Here is a 21,959-nt window from a genome sequence, read left to right on the forward strand (position 1 = left end):
TTGCTCCCTGGGCCACCAAACAGCCGCAATCAGCAGACAGCAGCCGCAATCAGTCGTGCGATGGCAGCAATGGTGGTCCTGGAGAGCACAGCAAAATTCCCAGTTTTAACCTTCTGTGGTCTGAGGGTGTTTTAGGGCCCTGGAGTTGTTTTGAGATCCTGACATTTTTGCTTTTTCAGTTGCTTATAAACATATTAATTGCTAAACTCTGATTACACTGCATTCAGCACAACCTTGGCTACAATAATATGTGAGCAACATGTTTGTATTTTTGCAAAAATAACATTTGTGCGTGGTTAATAAAAAAACTAAAATGTAACTGAAATAAAAAATTGTTCACAAGACTTAAAAACTGTATCTTGTAGCCTTGAGTTTCTTTCTTCAAAACGATGTGATCATCGTGCATTCATATAAAACAACGTATTGATTTAAATTTTGTCAGACAGTTTTTGTTTAGTAAGGCCCTATACGAATAGCCGTGAATGATCATGAATAATGATGTGATCCCCAAATGAGCCTGTCAGTGAGGAATGTGGGAGGGAACTACAAGAAAGAATGTGAGAACAAGAGAAATATATTTTTTAGAGTATAGTTAACAATATAATACAAATATAGAAGGCCCCTTCTGTCTCAGAAGACAATGGCTCCGCGTTCATATTTTTCAATCATCTTGTTGTAGGCAACATCTGGAGTGGCTCAGCATTCTGAGCAATTTGAGCAGACAAAGTTGGATGGCGGGTTGGAGACGTGGCTTTGTTTCCCCTCCTTCCTGCGACCTCTTTTGTCCTTCAACTGCTGGAGTCTCTTCACTTCTCCCCTTTGGATTCCATCACTTACTGTGGTTCTCCATGTGCTGCAAATTTCTGCCAGTGTATCCCAGGTATCTGGGTTTATACCAGTGGTTTTCAAATCACGCTTGAAAACATCCTTGTAACGCAATAATGGTCTGCCTAGAGGACAATGTCCTGTAGCTAGTTCACCATAGAGTATATCCTTGGGAATACGGCCGTCCTTCATACGGTGCACATGACCTATCCAACCGAGCCGACGTTGGGTTGGCAAAAGGTGCATGCGGTGGAATTTTGTCTGTTCCAGGACAGATGTATTGGTGGCCTTGTCTTCCCAGGTTATACTAAGGATTCGACGCAGGCATCAGAGATGGAAACTTTCTAATTGGTTTTCCTGTCTGGCGTATGTCGTCCAGGTTTTGCTGCTATAAAGCAAGGTGCTGATGTTATTGTTGTTCCACACTTTCTTGCCGAGTTTGGACAATACTGCAGCAGCTTTCACAATACGTGTGTCTATTTCTTTATCAAGCGACAAGTGACTGGTGATGGTGGAGCCCAGGTACGTGAAGTGGTCAGTGTTTTCTAGCACCTCATCGTCAATGCTGATTAATGGTGGCTCATGACATTTTGGCTCATGGCATTGTTTTTTTTAATGTTGATCGTGAGCCCAAACTCTTTACAGGCAAGGGAAAACTGACTGAGCAGCTGCTCTAGTAGTTCTTCAGTGTGCGCCGCCAGGGCTGCATAGTCTGCAAACAGCATCTCTCTAATGAGTACTGAGCAGACTTTAGTCTTGGCTTTCAGGCAGGTCAGATTGAACAGCCTTCCGTCACTCCTGGTGTGTAGATGAACACCTTCTGTAGAGTGTCTGAAGGCAAATGGTAGCAGCATGGAGAAGATGCCAAACAAGGTTGGGGCAAGGACACATCCTTGTTTGACGCCGCTCTTAATTTCAAAGGGTTCAGAAGTTTCGCCATCACAGCTTACTATCCCCTTCATGTCATCATGAAAAGAAGCTATGATGTTGAGCAACTGTGAGGGGCAACCAATCTTCTGCATCAACTGGAACAATCCATTCCTGCTCACTAGGACAAACGCCGTAGTGAGGTCGAACGAAGGCGATGAAGAGTGGCATCTGCTGTTCTCTGCATTTTTCTTGGAGCTGTCGCACAGAGAATATCATATCCACTGTACCTCTTTTAGCTCTGAATCCGCATTGTGACTTTGGATAGATGTGGTCAGCAAGGACTTGCAGTCGTTTTAAGACCACTCTAGCAAACACCTTACCCACTACGCTCAACGGTGAGATGCCCCGGTAGTTGTTGTAGCCTCTGCGGTCGCCCTTGTTCTTATAGAGTGTGATGATCTTCGTATTTCGCATGTCATGAGGCACCAATCCTTCTCTCCAGCAGAGGCATAAGAGATCATGCAGCGGTTCCAGCAAAGCTTTTTTCTTTGGAGAAGAGTTCCAGGTAGTGCTCAGCCCAACAACACATTAGCTTGTCCCTGTCAGTGATGACATCTTCTGTCTTGGACTTCAGGGGTGCAGTCTTCCTTGTTGGTATGCCTGTTACCTGCTTGATCCCGTCATACATTTTCCTGAAGTTGCCTGTGTCAGAGGCTTCCTGGATGTTGTCTGAGAGTTAGAGCCAGTAATCATTTGCGCAGCGTCTTGCTGTTCTTTGTGCTTCATTGCGAGCAGTTCTCAGTGCTTGCATGTTTTGCTTGCTTGGGTTGCGCTTGTAGTTGATCATTGCATCCTTTTTGGCTTCAATGACTGACTCCAATTCCATGATGTTGGCCTCAAACCAGTCTATGCTCTTGTGCTTTTTCTTTCCATATGTTAAGAGTGCAGTGTCAAAGATGGTATTCCTGAGGAAATTCCATTGATCTTCTGCATTCAGCCCTTTTCTTTTGGCCAGAATATCTTCAAGTTGCTTGATGAACTCCTGGTTTTTGTCAGCATAGGCAGTTTTGCAGGTATTAATCTTTGGTTGACCTTTCTGTTTCATGTGGTGAAGTTTCTTGGGCTTCAGTTTGACAGAGGCTACCAGAGAGTGGTCAGCATCGCAGTCTGTGCTGTGGTATGATCTGGTGTTGCAGACACTGTTCAAGGAATCTTTCCTAGTGATAATCAGGTCTAGCTGATGCCAATGTTTTGACCTGGGATGTCTCCAAGATGTTTTGTGACACACCTTGTTCTGGAAAAAGGTGTACGTCACACAGAGTTGATTTTCAAAAAAAAATGGAAACTCATATATTGAGGTGGTGATGAAAAATGTACTACCAGGTCAAATTGCGTTTCATACCTTTTATTACCTTTCAAGGGCCTTAATTTTGGTCGATTCTTTTTACTACCTTTTACTACCGCGCGGACACCCTGGAAACAATTTTTAGGTAATGGGAGCTTAACCCCATTACCACCGACTGGCTGTAACAACCTTTAGGAACTAATACAAATTAATTGAAGATAGATACTAATACAAATATAAATGAAGGTCAAAGACACATTTTGATTTTCATACCTGGAAACAAATCATGTTCTAATGTATAAGTGAACATTACATACCTAGCATTTCCAAGATGTTCGATATTTCTGGAGAAAAAAACGTCCCCGTTTTCAGTCAGATCACCTTCACCATATTCATGTAGAATATCAGTCCAATGTAGCTGTACAGCTCACTGATGCTCACATTTTTCCATTTTAATCTGTGACCTTTGCATTTGCCCTGGCAGCCTGAGCAAGACTGAGACAATTCTCTCAGGGGGAAAAAAACAAACAGTTTGAGTAGAGTCAGGGGAGAGTTTGTGGTCCAGGTTTATATGAGGGCCAGTATCTGGTCACTGTCACTTTTGCATCTAAAAAATAAATAAATGAAGCAAACATCTGTGAGTATACTGATAAAAGAATCATATCAACTATAGTATTAACATTAATAAAAGTCATAAGAGAAAACTTGTCTAAACATTCATATTACTTTTTACTCACATATTTTTATATATTATAAAGCACATAAATGCTCATCCTATAGTTTAATACGTTGCTTATAACAAAAACACTTTACATTTTAACCTATTTCAGTCCATTTCAATCACCTCTGTCAGTATAGCAAATTTGGGAAAAGCCAAACTAGTCAATTGTAGCCTACATGTTTATGCAAAAAATAGCATGTTTACTAATGCAAGTGAAAAACATACCCGTTAAATACGCTGAATCAAGTCGCTCCTCAAAATGAAACCGTAACCAGTAGTGCTCTTCTTCTGAAGTAAATTCTTTCAGGATTATTCATCACCGCGTCCCAAAACGACGTGAGGCAAATTAATCTGATAAAACTTTTTTATCGAGTTGATGTGGGCGTTGACTAGGGTTAGGAATGCTTGAGGTCAGGAATCAGACACTTTTTTAAAATTTAAATTTAGATTCCTCTTATCGATTCCTTTGTGAGCATTTCAATATGACTTTAAACAAATAAACCTTGAGTAGTTCATGTGAGTTTTGTGTCATATGTGAACACTCAAAACGATTCCAAACCCCTTAAAAGCGAAGAGACCATAAACAGTCCACATAAACAGTTAGTTTTGTCTTAAGTGAATGTAAGCTTCAGTTTAAACAAGGACTTTAAATTGTATAATTCTTTTTGAGTTTTCCTTCATTTTCTTATAGTTTTTCCCAATTTAAGAGGAGGTAGGCCATTTTTCTTCAGTGCCTTAGTTTTGCAAGGTGCTCCATGTGATTGCAGACATTCAGCTTAATATTGCCTATCAAAGGCCTTTGAAATACAATATCTGTAAGTGAATTTTTGTGCATGAGAATTTGTGAAAAAAAAAAAAAAAAAAACACCTTACCTCAAATGAACAACTGCAACCTTGGGCTTTGGGACCTTTGTATCTGGCAAATGGAGATGCTGAAGCTCCTTTTCCTTTACTCATTACTTTCCTTTCTTCCAAAACCCTCACCTATTCAGTAGTCTTGGAATTGGACTTCATTTTCTTTACTGGCATGCAAATGGCACGGATAATACTTTTTCCAAGTCAAGTTCAGAAGAGTAACACTTTTTTTTAAACTGGAAATGCCACCACTTTGCCTCCAAGTAGCCCACAGTGACAAAAAAGTGAGAAAGCTGAAGAGTCTGTCCTTAGTAAGTGCTAGACCTCCCCTTCAACCCACACTCTTATCACTCTTTGATAATACATTAAAAAATTAAAAACTCTGATTGAAAATTGTGAACAATGCCCACATACCTCCTGATGGTATACTTCAAATTACAGGAAATCCAGGAGACTCAACTCAAGTATGTATGTAGTCTTCAAATTGGACATACTGATGTTCTGCAACATTGCATCTACTCAAGCTAGCATAAACAGAGAACTTACCTCATGTCACCTGTCAAGCAAGCTCTGGTAAAAGAACAACTGGAAAAGATGCTTAAGAAAGGAATTGTGGAACCATCATGCTGGGGTTGGGTCTCTCCAGTCCCCAGGAATGAGGGCAGCATGAGATTCTATGTCGATTACAGGAAGTTGAATGCCATAACAGAAAGTGATGCTTACCCCAGGCGCAGCAATTTTCTCCACAGTAGACCTCCACATCGGTTATTGACAAGTGGCCATGGACCCTCAAGTAAACAAAAAACTGCCTTCATCTTCATCACTCCTTCAGTACTTTTTCAATTTAATGTTATGCCTTTTTGGCTTAATGCACCCACAACCAAGGGTAAATGGAGACCATATTAAGAGAATTGCGAGGAAAACATCTCAGGTTACGTATGTAACCCTGGTTCCCTGATAGGGAACGAGACGCTGCGTTTGAGACGCGGTGGGAACGCTCTGCGTGATTACGTCGTGAAGCACGTGTAAAATCAGTCCAATGGAAGCCCGCTACGACATAGGTGACGTCATAGACCAGGAAACTATAAAGCAACCCTGAAATCAGACCGCGATAGCTTCTGAAAACCTGAAGCAAGTCGATCAGGGCATGCAGGAAGTATGGCAGGCAAACGCAGCGTCTTGTTCCCTATCAGGGAACCAGGGTTAAATACGTAACCTGAGACGTTCCCTTTCAAGGGAACTCGAGCTGCGTTTGAGACGCGGTGGGAACCCTATACCCACTACGCCATAGTGACAAATGCCCGTTCTGTGTGAGGTCCTGCGCACACTAAGAAGCAAGCAACCTCGCCCCAGGAGTGGAGAGGTCAAGGTCATAAAACCTGACAAATGTATGCGGAGAGGACCATCCTGCCGCATTATATACGTCAAGAAGGGAAACTCCCGAAATTAAGGCCATAGAGGCCGCCATGCTCCGAGTAGAATGGGCCCGCACAGCCATAGGTGAAGGCTGTCCGGCCGCTTCATAAGCCAATGAAATAGCCTCGACTATCCATTTACTCATAACCTGCTTAGATGCAGGGCATCTTCTCTTGAGTGACCCAAAACAAACAAATAGTTGCTCAGATTTACGCCACAGGGCAGCTCTGTGAACGTAGGCATCTAAAGCCCGGACTGGACATAACAGGTTAAGCTGTTCCTGGTCAGGGGTATTAAAGGGTGGAGGATAAAAGGCCTGCAGCACTATTGGGCCCCCAACATTCAGTGGGACCTTAGGAATATAACCCGGCCTGGGGTAGAGAAATGCCTTCACCATACCAGGTGCAAATTCCAGACATGAAGGAGCAACCGACAAAGCATGTAAATCACCAATTCTCTTGATAGATGAGATAGCAAGGAGAAATAAAGTCTTTAGAGTGAGGAACTTTTCAGAAACCTCCTCGATGGGCTCAAAGGGAGCTAAAGCCAGACCCTCGAGTACAATGGCCAAGTCCCAAGCCGGTGCTCTAGAGTGCAGTGCAGGTCTCAACCTCAATGTACCACGGAGAAAGCGAGTAATTAGAGGGTTTCTCCCAATAGAAGTACCCCCTAGAGGGGTGTGGTAGGCAGATATAGCCGCCACGTAAACCTTTAGGGTGGAAGGAGATAACCTGGCCGAGAAACGGTCTTGCAGAAAATCAAGAACTGAACCAACAGGGCAGTTAACAGGATCTAACTGACGTTCAACACACCACGTGGTGAAAAGTTTCCATTTTAGCGCATACAGCCTTCTCGTGGAAGGAGCTCTGGATTGAAGAATGGTTTCTACAACATCGGTCGAAAGACCGGTCTCCCTGAGCCTGGCCCCCTCAGAGGCCAGGCCCACAGTTTCCACAACTCCGGCCGAGGGTGAAATATCGTGCCCCCGGCCTGAGACAGGAGGTCCACCCTGATTGGGATCTCCAAGGGGGAGCCGTCCAGAAGAGACACCAAGTCCGAGAACCAAACTCGGGTCGGCCAATAAGGGGCTACTAGTAGCAGACGAGCCCCTTCTCGGCGAACCCTCTCCAGAACCCCCGGAAGCAAAGATATCGGGGGAAAGGCGCACAGGTGCAGCCTCGGCCACACCTGCACCATAGCATCCAGACCGAGAGGAGCTGGGTGCGTTAGAGAGAACCACATGGGACAATGGGTTGAATCTGATGATGCGAAAAGGTCTACCTGAGCACGACCGAAGTTTTCCCACAGGAACTCCACCACTTCTGGGTGAAGTCTCCAGTCCCCGGGCCTCAGCCCCTGTCTCGACAGAATATCTGCTCCCACATTCTGACGCCCCAGAATATATACCGCCTTGAGCGACAGTAACTTCCCCTGGGCCCATAGGAGGATCTGATGGGCAAATTTGCAAAGGTGACGTGACCTCAGACCCCCCTGATGGTTGATATAGGAGACCAACGAAGTGTTGTCTGTGCGGACCAACACGTGATGGCCTCTCAGGTCTGGCAGGAAATATTTGAGTGTTCGAAATACCGCCATCAACTCTAAACGATTTAAGTGCCAGGAACATTGATGGTGACCTTGCGCCGAGCGGCCACTCATGACCGCCCCCCATCCCGTGAGGGAAGCATCCGTCGAAAGCGTGACGCGTCGACGAGGAGCCCCCAACACTGGGCCCTGGGCGAGGAACCAAGGTTTCTTCCACAAGGCCAAGGCACGAAGGCATAGCCGCGTGACCTTGATCTTGCGGAACGGATTTCCCCTCGGAGAAAACCCCTTGGTCCTGAGTAGGGCTGCAACTAACGATTATTTTGATAATCGATTAATCGGACGATTATTTTTTCGATTAATCGATTAATCGGATAGAAATTAAATTAGATTTTTTTTTTTATTATAACTAAATAAAACCGTAAATCAGGGTATTTATGTGTAAAAGTGTACTTTAAAAAGTGCAAAAGCCACACATTGAGTTTTACTAATATCAATATTTGCATTGTTTTTAATGATAATTGCTGATGGCAAGTTGACAAACATGATTATTGTTAAAAAAATGATATCCAACATATTATGTTTTAACACAATTTTTGTTAAAACAAATTTACACAGACATGTTGTTCAGATGTGAATATCTGAACTAAAAACAAACTAAAAACATCTAAAATATATAATTCATTTAATTTTTATTTAAAATTAATTATATATAAGGAATATAAGGATAAAGAATATAATATATATAATATATAAAAGAATATAATATAAGGATAAATTGATTAAATAAATATAGAAAGACTGAAAACAATTGTGTGAATGTAGAGCCGCAGTAGATCGCGTTTGAAAAACAATTAAAACTTAGTAGACAAATGCTATAAAAAGAGAACGGAATGGAGGTAACGTTACCCAGCAAGCTAACAGGCTTGAGTAAAGGACAGGAGAAATTATGCATTAGTGCACAAGCATTCGCTGAAAACCACTGAGTACAGTGACTAAAAAACAATATTTTACTGCTGCTGTTATTAACTGCCTTTGTATTTAATGCTTCACTTTGTAAACACCGTTTTAATTTAACCTATTTCTGCGGTAGCGCTATTTTAATCCATCACTTACGTTGCGAGCGAACTGATTGCACAACCTGATGCTCGAGACAAAATACAGACATCCCGGAAGTCCCGGGAGTCTCCCGCATATTAATTGCGGCTCCCTGATGCCCGCGAATTAGTTCAAACTCCCAAAATCTAGAGTGCGCAAGCAAGAGCGCGCGCGCTACACGGTTTGGAGCAGTCTCTTCTGTCTCGCATAGACAGAAGAGACTGTTCCAAACCGTGTAGCGCGCGCGCTCGGCAGAGCGCCTGAGGGAGAGAGACCTTGCGTGTGTGTGCGTACCAGTAAACGCTCCCCGTGACGTAAGCAGACCAACTAATCGATAATGACATTCGTTGACAACGATTTTCATAATCGATTATAATCGATTTTATCGATTAGTTGTTGCAGCCCTAGTCCTGAGCCACCACTGCAGGGGTCTCATGTACAGAAGGCCAAAAGTAATAACGTTGGACGCAGCTGCCATGAGACCCAACAGTCTCTGAAACTGTTTCACAGTGAGTGACTGGCCTAGTTTCACATTCTTTGCGGCTGTGATAATCGCAGAAATACGAGCAGGAGACAGGCGTGCCTGCATTGTGGTCGAATCCCAAATTACACCTAGAAAAGTGGTCCTCTGAGCAGGGAGGAGCACACTCTTTTTGGTGTTTAGCCGCAACCCCAAACTCTTTATGTGGGACAGAACAGCATCTCGATGCTGAACTGCCACCTGCTCTGACTGAGCTAAAATCAACCAATCGTCGATGTAATTTAATACGCGGATGCCCTGGAGTCTCAACGGAGCCAGAGCTGCATCCATGCATTTTGTAAAAGTGCGGGGAGATAAACCTAGGCCAAATGGAAGAACCCGATATTGGTATGCTTCGCCCCCGAAAGCGAACCTCAGGAACCTCCTGTGATGAGGATGGATAGATACATGGAAGTACGCGTCCTTCAAGTCTATTGTGACCAACCAGTCCTCGGACTGAACCTGTGATACAATCTGTTTGAGTGTAAGCATTCTGAACTTGAGTTTCTGAACCCTGCTGTTTAACTGGCGCAGGTCTAGAATAGGACGCAGCCCCCCATCCTTCTTTGGAACAATGAAGTAACGGCTGTAAAACCCTGACTCTCTGCTGGGAGGAGAAACCCTTTCTATAGCTCCCTTTCGAAGAAGTGTCAGTACTTCTTGCTCCATTACCAGAGCCTGCTGTGAGTCCACCACCGTGGGGAGGACTTCTTGAAATCTGGGCGGACGAGAACCGAACTGAATTCTGTAACCCTTTTCTATTATGTGCAGGACCCAAAGAGAAATATTTGGCAGAAGTTTCCACGCTGCCAGAAATTCCGATATTCCGGATTTGATTGAACAATCATTTCGGCGCCCTGAAGCGGCGAACCGGCAGGGAACAACCGAACTGACCGTTCTACAACCCTCCTCAGAGGATTGCACGGGGACGCTGACACCTCGGTACCCTGAAGCGGCGAACCGGCAGGGAACAACCGAAGTGGCAGCGCTGCGGCTCTCCTCGGAGAGTCGCCCCCCGGAGGGTGCCAAGGAGGGACGGTTCCTCGGAACCGTTCTTCCCTGGAGGGGACCACCCTCAGAAGCCTGATAGCCTTGGCGTCAGGACTTCTTCTTAGCCCAAGCTCTCCTAGAGATAACAGTCCTCAGTTCTTGTCTACCCCTAACAGGTCTGGGCTGCGAGCCCCACTCAGGAACCGTAGATTGAGGAGGTGCCCTAGCGGCGACGGTCTGTTTTTGTTGAACTCTGTGAGCGGAGCTCGTAGACGGACGAGGCTGCTAAGACTTTATACTACGAGCAGCCTCGGGGACAATAGACCGGCGAGGAAGAAACCTCTGAAACGCAGCCGCTTGTTTCTTATTTTCTTGAAACCTATCGACGACACAATTTATAGCGTCGCCGAACAGACTTGTAGGTGACAGCGGTGCGTCCAGAAGAACAGATCTATCTTTATCTTTTATTTCTGATAAATTTAACCATAAATGGCGTTCCGTGGCCAGATAGATAAATTCGATAAATTCGGAGAGATAAATCTGTCGTGCGACGCAATTCTCGAATTGCGTCAGCACTAACTTCCTCACTATCGTCTATTTCCTTCAGCAGGTCAGCCTGGTACGCTTGGAGAATCGACATAGTGTGCAAACATGCTGCGGCCTGACCTGCTGCCGAATACGCTTTACCCACCAACAAAGATGTATTTTTTAATGGTTTGGTGGGTAACGTCGGGGCTTTCAGAGAAGAAGAAGACTCAGGGGAGAGATAGCTCGCTAGTGTGTCTTCAGCACGAGGCATAGTCAAATAACCATAATGATCAATCCCTTGAACTTTACTATAATTCTTAGTTTGTGGGTTATGCACTCTGAAAGACGCCGGTTTAATCCACGATCTCGAAACCTCGGCGTGGAGATCGGGAAAAAACGGGAGTTCCCGACGAGGAGGTCGTGATCTAGATGGTAAATAACGTTCATCTAAAAGACTCTTTCTAGATTCAACATCGAAATCATCGGCTGGCCACTCAATATTTAATTTAGTAACAGCACGAGATAAAACCTCCATAAGCTACTCATCAGCAGGGGTATGAGCTGGCGAACACTCAATATCCCCCATACTACCGACATCCAGATCCTCAGAATTGGATAGCCGTAATATTGGTGCCTCAGCCTGGGAAGGAGAAGCCGCAGAGCGGGCTCCTTCCTGGGCAAAGACACCGAATCCAGTAGGTAAGGGCTGAGAAAGGGCGGGGCCCGTCTCAAACCCCGCTACTAGATCCATCTGCGAACCCCAAGATGAAATTCGACGCTGTGCCTCGGCAGCAGCGGGACCGCAACTCGGGGAGCGCGAACCGAACCGTCCTCCTCAAAGAACGCCCGGCGAGAGTGGAGAGTTTTCATAGACAAACTCAAGCAATGCTCACAGTCAGCCCCCTCGAGGACTGACTGGGCATGCTCCACTCCCAAACAAGCAATACACATAGGATGTGTGTCCCCACCCGTGATATAACGAGGGCAGGGCACAACACAAGGTTTATAACTTTGCTTGCTCGCCATAGTGATATATATATATATATATATATATATATATAAGGGGCTTGACAGACAACAATAAATAGACAAGGACAGATATACAGAGAGCGCTTGCTGAAGGTGCAGAAGCTGTCGCGGTCTGATTTCAGGGTTGCTTTATAGTTTCCTGGTCTATGACGTCACCTATGTCGTAGCGGGCTTCCATTGGACTGATTTTACACATGCTTCACGACGTAATCACGCAGAGCGTTCCCACCGCGTCTCAAACGCAGCTCGAGTTCCCTTGAAAGGGAACTGTGTTTGTCTACATTGATGATATAATCATCTAGTCATCAGACCTAACTCAGCATTTACATGATCTCCAGCCTGTCTTTCAAAGGCTACAAGAAGCGGAATTGACCATCAACTTAAGGAGAAGTAAATTCTGCCTCCAAGAAATTTACTTCCTGGGCCATGTAGTGAACACTCAAGGTATCATGGCAAAGTTGAGGCCATTCAGTCTTGTCCAGTACCCACCAACCTCAAAGAGGTACAGCGGATTCTTGACCTAGCTGGATGGTTCCATTGATTTGTACTGAACTTTTCAAAAATTGCAGAACCCATTAATGCTCCAAATAAAGGTGGAAAACATTTCATTGGTCAGATCAATGTCAACGGGCATTTGAGCAGCTTAAGACAAGTCTGCCATCCCCCAATCCAACCCCACCCAAGAGGACATCTCCAAAAACAGCACTTGCTGATTATCAAGGGATCTTAAAGGGGTGATGAACTGAGAAATCAAATTTTCCTTGAGCTTTTGACATCTAAGAGGTCACCATATTATAAGAATATCCTGTAAGTTTCAGAACTGAAAACGTCCTTGTTAGTCCAATAAATGCTTTTATTGACACCAGGCTCAGCAAACGACTCGTTTTTCAAACTGGGGAACTATGACGTCAAAGAGGATAAAACACCATCCCCGCAGAAGAAGATCAACGCCTACTTCAACACGGCCGGTTTAGCCCCGCCCACCGATTCGCGCATTACAGGCATAGCTAAATAACATAGGCCTACCTCGTGATGACAAACCGGATCGAGCTACCGAGCAGTAAACATGCCGTTTACTAAATATTGTGCAGTGACTGGTTGTGGAAGAAGACAGTCGCTGCATAAGCTTCCTCTGGATTCCAATAGGAATGCATGGTTAAAATTTATTTTTAATGAGGTTCCAGCTGATGTGGGTAAAACATTGTCCGTTTGTTCGCTTCATTTCGCCGAGGACTGTTTTGTAAACAAGACACAGGTCGAGACAGGATTTGCAGACCGATTAAGATTGAAAAACGGTGCTGTGCCTTCTATATTGGATCCGACAGGAATGGTGCAACACACTTATGTGAGTAAAATTTCTATAAAAACATTAAAGATAGCCTACATTAGAAGTAGCATAAACAATTAACAATAACTTACCACGCTGTCACAGGCTGAAGTATCCGTTGTATTTGAGGTGTTGTTGGTTCATTGTCCTGCGATTCGGGATCGGACTCTGGGTCGAACATGTATGGGCGAATCATTCCGGTTGCCATTTTACAACATTGGAAGTTTTCAAAACAATTTCCCCCATGTGCACTGACGAGTGAGTTGAAACTCATTATTATGCAAAACTGTTATCCACTCACAGCAGTGGGCGTTTATTTCCAAGTCTTCAATGCGAGACTCCCATAAAAACCAAGCGTTTTTTAGCTAGGCTTAAAACTAGGGTAGAAAATAGCCTATTACTTATTCATTTTGATGTTTTTGAATGTAAAAACCAAGTGAACGTCATAAGTTGACCTCAGACAACAATATAATTTTTTTTAAAAAGCCAGTTCATGACCCCTTTAACATCTAGTCCTAGTAAGCATACTGAGGTCATATTATAGCTTTGCGTGACAAGTAGACAGACCTTTAAATTCGTTACTCACGGATTACAGATCCTCCACGCTCTGCTGTAGCGGTTTTCCTTTCCTTTCTGGCTGCAGTGATGCCTGATCATGATGATTTCCTGCCCAAAAGATTTAAAAACCAGCCTAAATCATTCACTGCCAAAAGAATGCTATATAATTTTACTGACATGGCAACCAAGGTGTACAAGTACATTTACCTCCTTAAAAACAATCTAATGATGACAAAATAAAATTATAAAAATGAATCAATTCTCCTGCCAGGAGAACAATACAAGAAAACAGATCGAAACATGGCAAATTTAATAAAAGAAAATTAGCAAATGACAAAATGTTTCTACTATTAAAACTATTAAAGTAGCCAATGTCAAATTTGCAAACGACAGTCAAGAAATTAAGACTTTAAACCTCGCACACACCTTAAAAGCCAACGTGTCATTTCGTGTTCAGAAAATGAACAATAATAATGAAACGCTTACCTTTATGTTGCGCTTTAACTTCAAACGGAACTAGTATGTCTTTCTTGAAGTAGTGTATATGGATAAAAGGCAAATTTGACTATTCTCTTTTAAACAACTAGCCTAGATGGCACAAAAATTCAGCTCATACTTCACAACCGGTTTTGATGATGCACGTGGAAATTTGGCTGATCCTTGATGCAATCCCGGACAGCAGCGCAAAGTTGATTCTGTGTTAATTTGATCAAATATTTAATTTTATTTGATTAGATTTATGTAGCAAAAGACAAAATTATTGACTATATTTTGAGACAGGTCTTGATAATGATTTTCAATTTTGTTCAAGTTAATTAAAGCAACAGTTTTTCAATAACGAAAAAAATTGTAAAAGTATGGAATTTGGGGTAAAAGGCACAATAATTAACATGATAAAAAACATCTGGCTGACTTTTCCATTTGTTGAAATGACTCAGATGGTAATTATCATATATTAAAGGGTAACTAAACCCCTGGTCAGAGCCTGACTCCACCCACTGGCAATATTTGAAAAATGCTGTAAAAGCGGGAAGCCCAGCGGAGGGGGGCGTGCACCAGAATATATTATTTATGTGTATATTATAGTACAGAACCAGTCAAAAGCTTGGACACACTTTCCCATTCGTGTGTACAATCTTTTGACTGGAACTGTATCCTATAGAATACAGACAAAACAGAATAGCCTATAACACATTTTTTGCAATGACACTCAAATGTGTCCCATTCCTGTACAAACTTTTGATTGCACTTATATATAATACAGTATACATATAAACACATTTTTTGCAATGACCACTCAAATGTGGTGATCAAACAGCCCTAATAATTGAACTATTTGTGCCTGTGTTGTTGCCCTGCACTTTAGGGATTTTGCACACATTTGTTCTGCATCTTGTGGCTTGACTCATTTCGTTTTGTAAAAGTATTCTGTTCTAATTTAATTCTGTAAATTAATTGTTGATTATTTTTCAGTGCATAGATGTTGCGCTGTACTTAAGAGTCTGCTCGCACAGGCAGCCCATTTAATTTGATTTGCATGTGAAATGCAAATCCTGTCTGCATTGTGGCCTTTCTGCAGTATTATTGATCCGAAATGTTAAATATATTTTCTAGGCTATTTCTTTGCCTGATGTTTTGTACATTGCGGCTTTAAAATGTTAAAGCCCCGCCCTCTCCCCAACCCTACACCAGGGCTCGACATAAGCAATGGCTCGATGCCAGTAAAAGAGTATGTCGGGCTAGTTGATTGGCCAGTCGCGGGCCAGTGACTGGCCATCAGCAAAATAAACAGCAAACGTCATACACGGTGGTGCAAAGAGTGTCAATGTTACTTCAGGTTATTTATAACGTGTTAAAATGTCAAAGAACTACGAGGCTGATACGAGAAAGGGGATATTCCTATAGGGCTGGGCGGTAAATCGAGTTTTTTACAGTATATCGATTTTTTTAAACGATATGGAATGAGGCAATACCGTTTATTTCGATACAGTAGTTTGATACAAGCACATCTGAAAAATAGCGGAGTACGCAGTGTGAGCTGCTGCAGTGAAAGCACATAGTACAATTTGTCCTAAACAAGCTTATATTAAGCGCTTCAAAATAACTGGTAAGATATAGTTAAAGCTACACTGTGTAACTTTTTTAGTTTATTCTTAGCTAAAAACACTTAGTTCTTTCAAAAATATATGTGCTCATTAATGTATATTTACTTCGTTCAAGTAATAAAGTATTCTCGTGAGTGTATAATATGCCATTGAAAATACATACGGGTGGGGGGTTCTAATGTCGGTCGCCATGTTGCCCCTCCATCTTGAAAGTACATTAGCCAAAGAGGGACATACCCGTTAATTCAAGCTTCGCCTTTCGCGTTTTAACACTCAATGGCACCGTGTCGAATCTCAAGAGGGTGATTGCTTGAGACTGATATATAAAAACCTGAAAGCCTTTTTGAAAGTCTGTTGCTGATGGAGGATCACTCTTATTCTCGAGGATACGTATCAGAGTCGCCAAGGAAGCGAAAAAGAGAATTAAGACGGCAACGCAACAGGCAAATCAACAAGACAAAAGTAAATATTGGAGTGGCCTTTCCAAGATGGAAAGAGCTCATGACGAGCAACGATTTTAAAAAGGATGCCGACGTTGCCTGCTTTCTTCTCGACAGGTAACGTTAATTAAGCCTGTTTGTGTATATTGGAAGTTGCTTGGCTAATTATATCATGGTGTGCTGTGCATAACGCTAGAACGACATCTAGGATAGGTTTCCTCGCGTCAATGATGAAAAGTATTGTTTACCTTGTAACATAAATCCGTGTTCTATGACGGATAACATGTGATTAATATTTTAATGGCGCTATAATTTGTAGGCTATAAGTTATATGTAGGCACTTGAAATTTTAGTTTTTTTTCATTTATTTTACTTTATACACAATTAACGTAGCCTAATGTGATAATGCAGTTGTAATGCTGCATTCCAATCTTGGACTACATTGGCCACCGTAGGAGTTAAAACGAAATCGGAATTGAGAGGAACAGAAACTAATATTCACTGGATGGTCATATACCTTTTGACCGCTAGATGGGGGTAAAAATCACACAGTGTAGCTTTAACAAGTTTAAAGCAGTTTGCCCTGTCAGATGCTCTGACAGATACTGTTGCTGACTGACAGATAAATAGGCCTACTGGCGTTGTTTAATGTGTTTGAGACGTGGTGCTTTCCTCAGTGCTTAACTTACATTTCACAGGTATATTCTCCATCTGTAAATGTTAGAAAGTCAAACAAATATGTCCATTTCACTGTCAGGAAAGGACGAGTTTCTGCAACCCTAATCTCCGCTAAAATTCAAGCTTCCGTTAATGAGCGCCGCCGCGCATGCGCGCCAAACAGACGAGCACAACAGAATAGCAGCGCAATAATTCTGACTAAAATATACATATTGCTAAAATATGTGTTGTTGGAGACGATAAATGTGCCATATGTGGAATTTTAAACCTACAAGTATGTTTTTATGAAAGTGAGCATTATAATGGGGTAATCAAATGCAGGCTAATATAATTAGTTTGTGCTTTTGTTTTTATTTTCATTTTTAGTTTAGCCTTAGTCATTTTAAAAACAAAAGCATTATTTTTGTTTTTAGATTGTAATGTTACAATGTTGGAATGTAATGTGATTTTAACCACCTTTTTGCACATAATATATTGCATAGCCTACATTACAGTCCCTATATTTGTTTCCATATCCTGGAATATCAACATTGTTTGGATATCATTGAGCAGGATGTGATAAAAAAAAATCTAAATACAGATTTTCTTTATCCAAATAGTAAAACGTAGAAAGTAACGAGATGTATATCGTATATAGCCTACCCATTTAACCAAAAAATACCGAGATATGATTTTTTTGGCCATATCGCCCAGCCCTAATTCCTAGTGTCATGGAAAACACGGTACACCTGGGTGGAGAAAGGGCGATGAGGGCATGTACTGTTTCGTTTGCCGGAAATTTACAACAAAAGCCGATCAAAATGCAAAATGCATAACCAGCCTGCCGAGTGCCGACAGGCTATCTAAAAATAGTGTAATCAAATTCCCCCCTAAACTTCTGCCCAGCCCCCCTAAAAATGTGTGATTAAATGTAGGCTACACAAATTCGTGTTCGCTTCAGTCTTGTTATAATCAGATTCAGCGCGTTCTTCATTTTTTCTTCATTGACAGTTTTTAAGGTCATAAATGTTAAACGAATGACAAAAATAATCAGGCAAACTAATATACTTTTGTCTAATTTCGCCATTTTGAAGTGAAAATAGGCCTATGTAACGCTACTCATCAGTCATGTATCAATAATTAGTTTGTCATTGTGAGGGGACAATAAAAAATATTCCTAATGTATACAATAAATACAGTTTAATGGAAAAGTGCTTTTCCTTCTATTTCTTTCAGGGCCAGTAAAAATATAGAAGGGGCCAGTAAAACTCTGATCTACTGGCCCTGGGGGCTAGTGGGGATTTTTTTTTTATGTTGAGCCCTGCCCACACACATGGTTTGACTTTTAGTCGACTATTAGTCGACTAGGCTATAGATTCGACTCTGAAAATCCTTAGTAAGGGACACTAGTAAACAGCATCATTTTGTGAGGCCATGCAAACCTGTATTAATACTAGTGTAGACTTTTTCAACAATATTCATTCATGAAATTAAAATAGGGCATTCTACTTCAATCGACTGCAGTATTTCCTCCCTCAATCAGTAGAAAATGTGGTTAACACCCAGTCATGCTTGGGGGGAAAAAAACTGCAGGCCCACCGTGAAACCGGTATAATTTAAAAAAAATATCGTGATATAAATTTCTGGTCAAACCGCCCACCATTATAGGCCTAGTAAAAAAAAAAAAAAAATCATATTTATGTGTTACTACTGTAAAGCTTTATCAAATTATTATGGGATATCATTCAATGCTTTCAGAATCTTTAGTTGTTTAATAGTTTTTTTCTGCCACCTCATATATTTATAAGATTTTTAAACAAAATAAACCATTTTATGATTTATTTGCACACAAAATCTGATGCTACGTCAATGTTCAATACAAAAAAGTAATATAATAATGCAATAATACACTATGGGAATAGTGAAAAGCAATTTTTTTTGTGCCTTTAGCCCCGTTGGACCCTGTGCTAAGTTCTGCGTTATGTTCTACAATGTGTAACGTTAGTAGGCTACATTGTATAACATAACACAGAACTTAGCACAGTCAAAACATATGATTCAAACCTCTTTCAGCAGTTGTCGGGGCCGAGAAGAGTGCAGTCAGGCCGGTGTAATAGTCGAAGATGCCCTCAGGCCGATGGACAGGACAGATAACGAAATTTTCGTTATCAATTAAATCATTCAACTGTGCTCTCTATTTCGGCCTTCGAGTCATCTCCCACTGGTGTAATCCACGTTTTGGATCACTCTTCACTGTAGATACAACTTAGTAAATTACTTACTGTATATTTATGCCACTTTGGCATCGTGATCACTTGAATAAACGTTTCGCGCTAAAAGCCGTCATATAAGTCAGTAAATGATCACGCTGATTGGCTAAAAGTGCTTGTTCGTCAACGACGTCAACACACTAGTGAATGATTTTATGAAGTAAAATCAAAATGACAAACTACAAAATCAAGATGTTTTTTGTGGATTTGTCCACCCGCCAAAACCAATGTTTACCCGCACAATCAAATTCAAAACCCGCAACTTGCTGACCGGTAGTTGTGACGTATCTCGTAACTGTAGTAATAAAAGGAGCCCACCAATCATAACGTGCGCTTTTTTAATAAATTATCTAAATAGCTATCTCAAATGAATGTTAAATTCATAAAAAAAAACTGTATATAGACTTTAATAACTTTGCAATAAAAAAAATTAAAAATCATAATATTTCCCTACGTTCCCATATATATATATATATATATATATATATATATATATATTTATATATATATATATTATATATATAAATCAGAGGTGCAACCGTGCAACAATACTTATATTACTCTATGATGCAGATACATAGAGGGATATGAAACAATGAAACATAACAACATAATTTGATCACAGTCACCAAGGTCAACCTTGTGGTCCATGAACTGTGGTCATCCAGAAACTGCGGAGATGTACTTTGCTCATAAAAGAGAAATTCGTGCTTTATTTGGATTTGATAATATTTCACTCCATGTAAAAAATAAATAAAAAAAATACAGTAATATTATATCAATATATATTATACTCACTCCATAATATAAACATGAATTCTTGAATTATTCAGACTTTTTTTGCGCTAAGCTCCAGTCCAGTGGGAGGCGGAAATGCGCATTTTCATTGTTTTTTCCAGCCACCATTAAACACCAGCAGAAGAAGAAACATCCTGCAGAGTCAGACTGGTGTTCAGATGAAAAACCTGGATGTTTACCGAGTTATCTTCATTAAATGACACTGAAATAGTGTTTCAATATTTTCACATGTCAACAGCATCATTGTACTTAAAATATTCATCGATTGAGCGGTAAGAGAGACACCTGAATTATTGACTTGCGGAAACACCTGTCGCCAACTCATAATAATATCGGCAGTAATAATAAAAGCAACAATAATATTAAGCATCTTATTGAATATATCTTAGATTTTACAGTAGTACAGATGATTTACACCGTGGGTTTTATCAATATTGCTGTATTTCAGTTGGAGAGTTCAGCATCTGAATGAATGAAGAGAGTTTGATCTTCAGATCTTCACTGAACACAAACTATCACAGCTGATCATGTTCACAGACATGGACTATGAGCTGGAAGAGGACAAACTGTGAGTATCAGGGACATCATTCATCAAAAACCTGGAGCACATTAAATTTAGTTAGATGATGTCACATCCTGTGAGGTTTCTACAAGAGAAAATAGATAATTCTGTAAGTCACACTTATAAATGTAATTGCGTTGCATTGCATGTTATCAAATAGTAATGTAATTGCAGTTGAAAGAAAGAAGAGGAAGGACTCTTTACAAGCAGAGCATTTGACAACAAGATGAATCAACAGATCTAGTGTATCCAATGAAGACAGGGAGTATTTAACACACCCACACATGTGTGTAATGTTGTTGTGTTTGTGTCCAGTGGGATTCCTACAGTTCCTGGAACAGTGACTCTGAAGAAAGACTCACAGAACCTGATTGGGATCAGTATTGGGGGCGGCGCTCAGTTCTGCCCGTGTCTCTACATCGTACAGGTCATAAAGATTACATATACATTAATTACAGGTCACGCATTCACTCTCACGTCGTCTGACTGTGGGAATGTTCTGTAAATGATGAGTATATTCATGTGTTTTTGGAAATACTCGATCAAATGCATGAGGTCCACGTCAAAATAATGTCCTGTGCATCTGATTTCTCGTCACAGTGCAACAGAAAGCTTTATTTTAGGGCTGGGTATCGACACACATTTCATGATTCAATTAGAGTCAATATTGTTTCATTTAAATATATATATATATATATATATATATATATATCAGGTACAGTTGTCAATGTACAGTTGACATGTCAATTTCTATCAAGGAACTAATGCTGTAAACTTCAGAGGGAACTCTGTACATTACTATAATATTGAAAGTTAGAATTAACACCTGATTTATACATTTAAATTGCACACAAGGTCATTTTTATAATAATAAATTATAATAATATAAAAATACAAACGTTTAAATGGTGGCTGTCATAAACACTTGTTTTCATGACGCATTTATTCAAATATACATGAAAAACAGCTTAAGTTTAAATATTGTAAATATTTAGTATAGTGTATATATTTATCAAAATTCTCCACCCGAGTTATTTTTTGAATTAATCTAACTATCGAGTTCATGGTCATTGAATGGCTTTCCTGAGGTAAATGCGTGCCATTATTGTTCTCCTGTTTTATTGACGTCTTTCTGCGCTTGAAACACGAGACATGATTCATTTCAGTAAGTTGTTGTGATGTTCATTCATGTTTATTTGGTGTAACTGGTAGTAAAGAAGAAGAGATGATCGGGTCACGTCCCACTGAAGAGATATTTGGTGATGAAACTGACAGCATTTGGAAGCGGAGACTTTGTTTCAGGTCAAAAGTATCAAACCACAAAGTTTATTGTGATAATTTGATGGCAGGAGGTGCATAAAATGTTTAGTGAAATTTTATTCACGCATCAACTGAAAACAGCACAGACTAAAATATCGATTCTTTAGTTAAGATTAAAGAATATATACATATATATATATATATATATATCGGTTTATCAAAATCAGAACCAAGAAATCG

General features: G+C 41.0%; 1 protein-coding gene and 1 long non-coding RNA gene across 2 annotated transcripts in view; one reads left to right on the plus strand and one right to left on the minus strand.

Moving 5' to 3' along the window:
• LOC143711190 (uncharacterized) overlaps positions 1-19,219 on the minus strand; it is a 51,149-nt gene extending 31,930 nt beyond the window's left edge. Inside the window, exons 1-2 of the long non-coding RNA XR_013194773.1 lie at positions 18,894-19,219; positions 13,656-13,772 (exon numbers count right to left, since the gene is read on the minus strand). This is a non-coding gene — a long non-coding RNA (uncharacterized LOC143711190). The remainder of the gene's footprint in view (positions 1-13,655; positions 13,773-18,893) is intronic.
• Positions 19,220-19,987: 768 nt separating this feature from the next.
• Positions 19,988-21,959, plus strand: part of pick1 (protein interacting with prkca 1) — a 9,007-nt gene continuing 7,035 nt past the window's right edge. The window contains exons 1-3 of the mRNA XM_077202472.1: positions 19,988-20,169; positions 20,346-20,465; positions 20,775-20,886. Coding sequence (XP_077058587.1) covers positions 20,425-20,465; positions 20,775-20,886 — 153 coding nt within the window. The 5' untranslated portion in view covers positions 19,988-20,169; positions 20,346-20,424. The remainder of the gene's footprint in view (positions 20,170-20,345; positions 20,466-20,774; positions 20,887-21,959) is intronic.

Source organism: Siphateles boraxobius, unplaced genomic scaffold (assembly GCF_051911475.1).
Source record: "Siphateles boraxobius isolate OS27281-9 unplaced genomic scaffold, OSU_SipBor_1 49, whole genome shotgun sequence".
Lineage (NCBI taxonomy): Eukaryota > Metazoa > Chordata > Actinopteri > Cypriniformes > Leuciscidae > Siphateles > Siphateles boraxobius.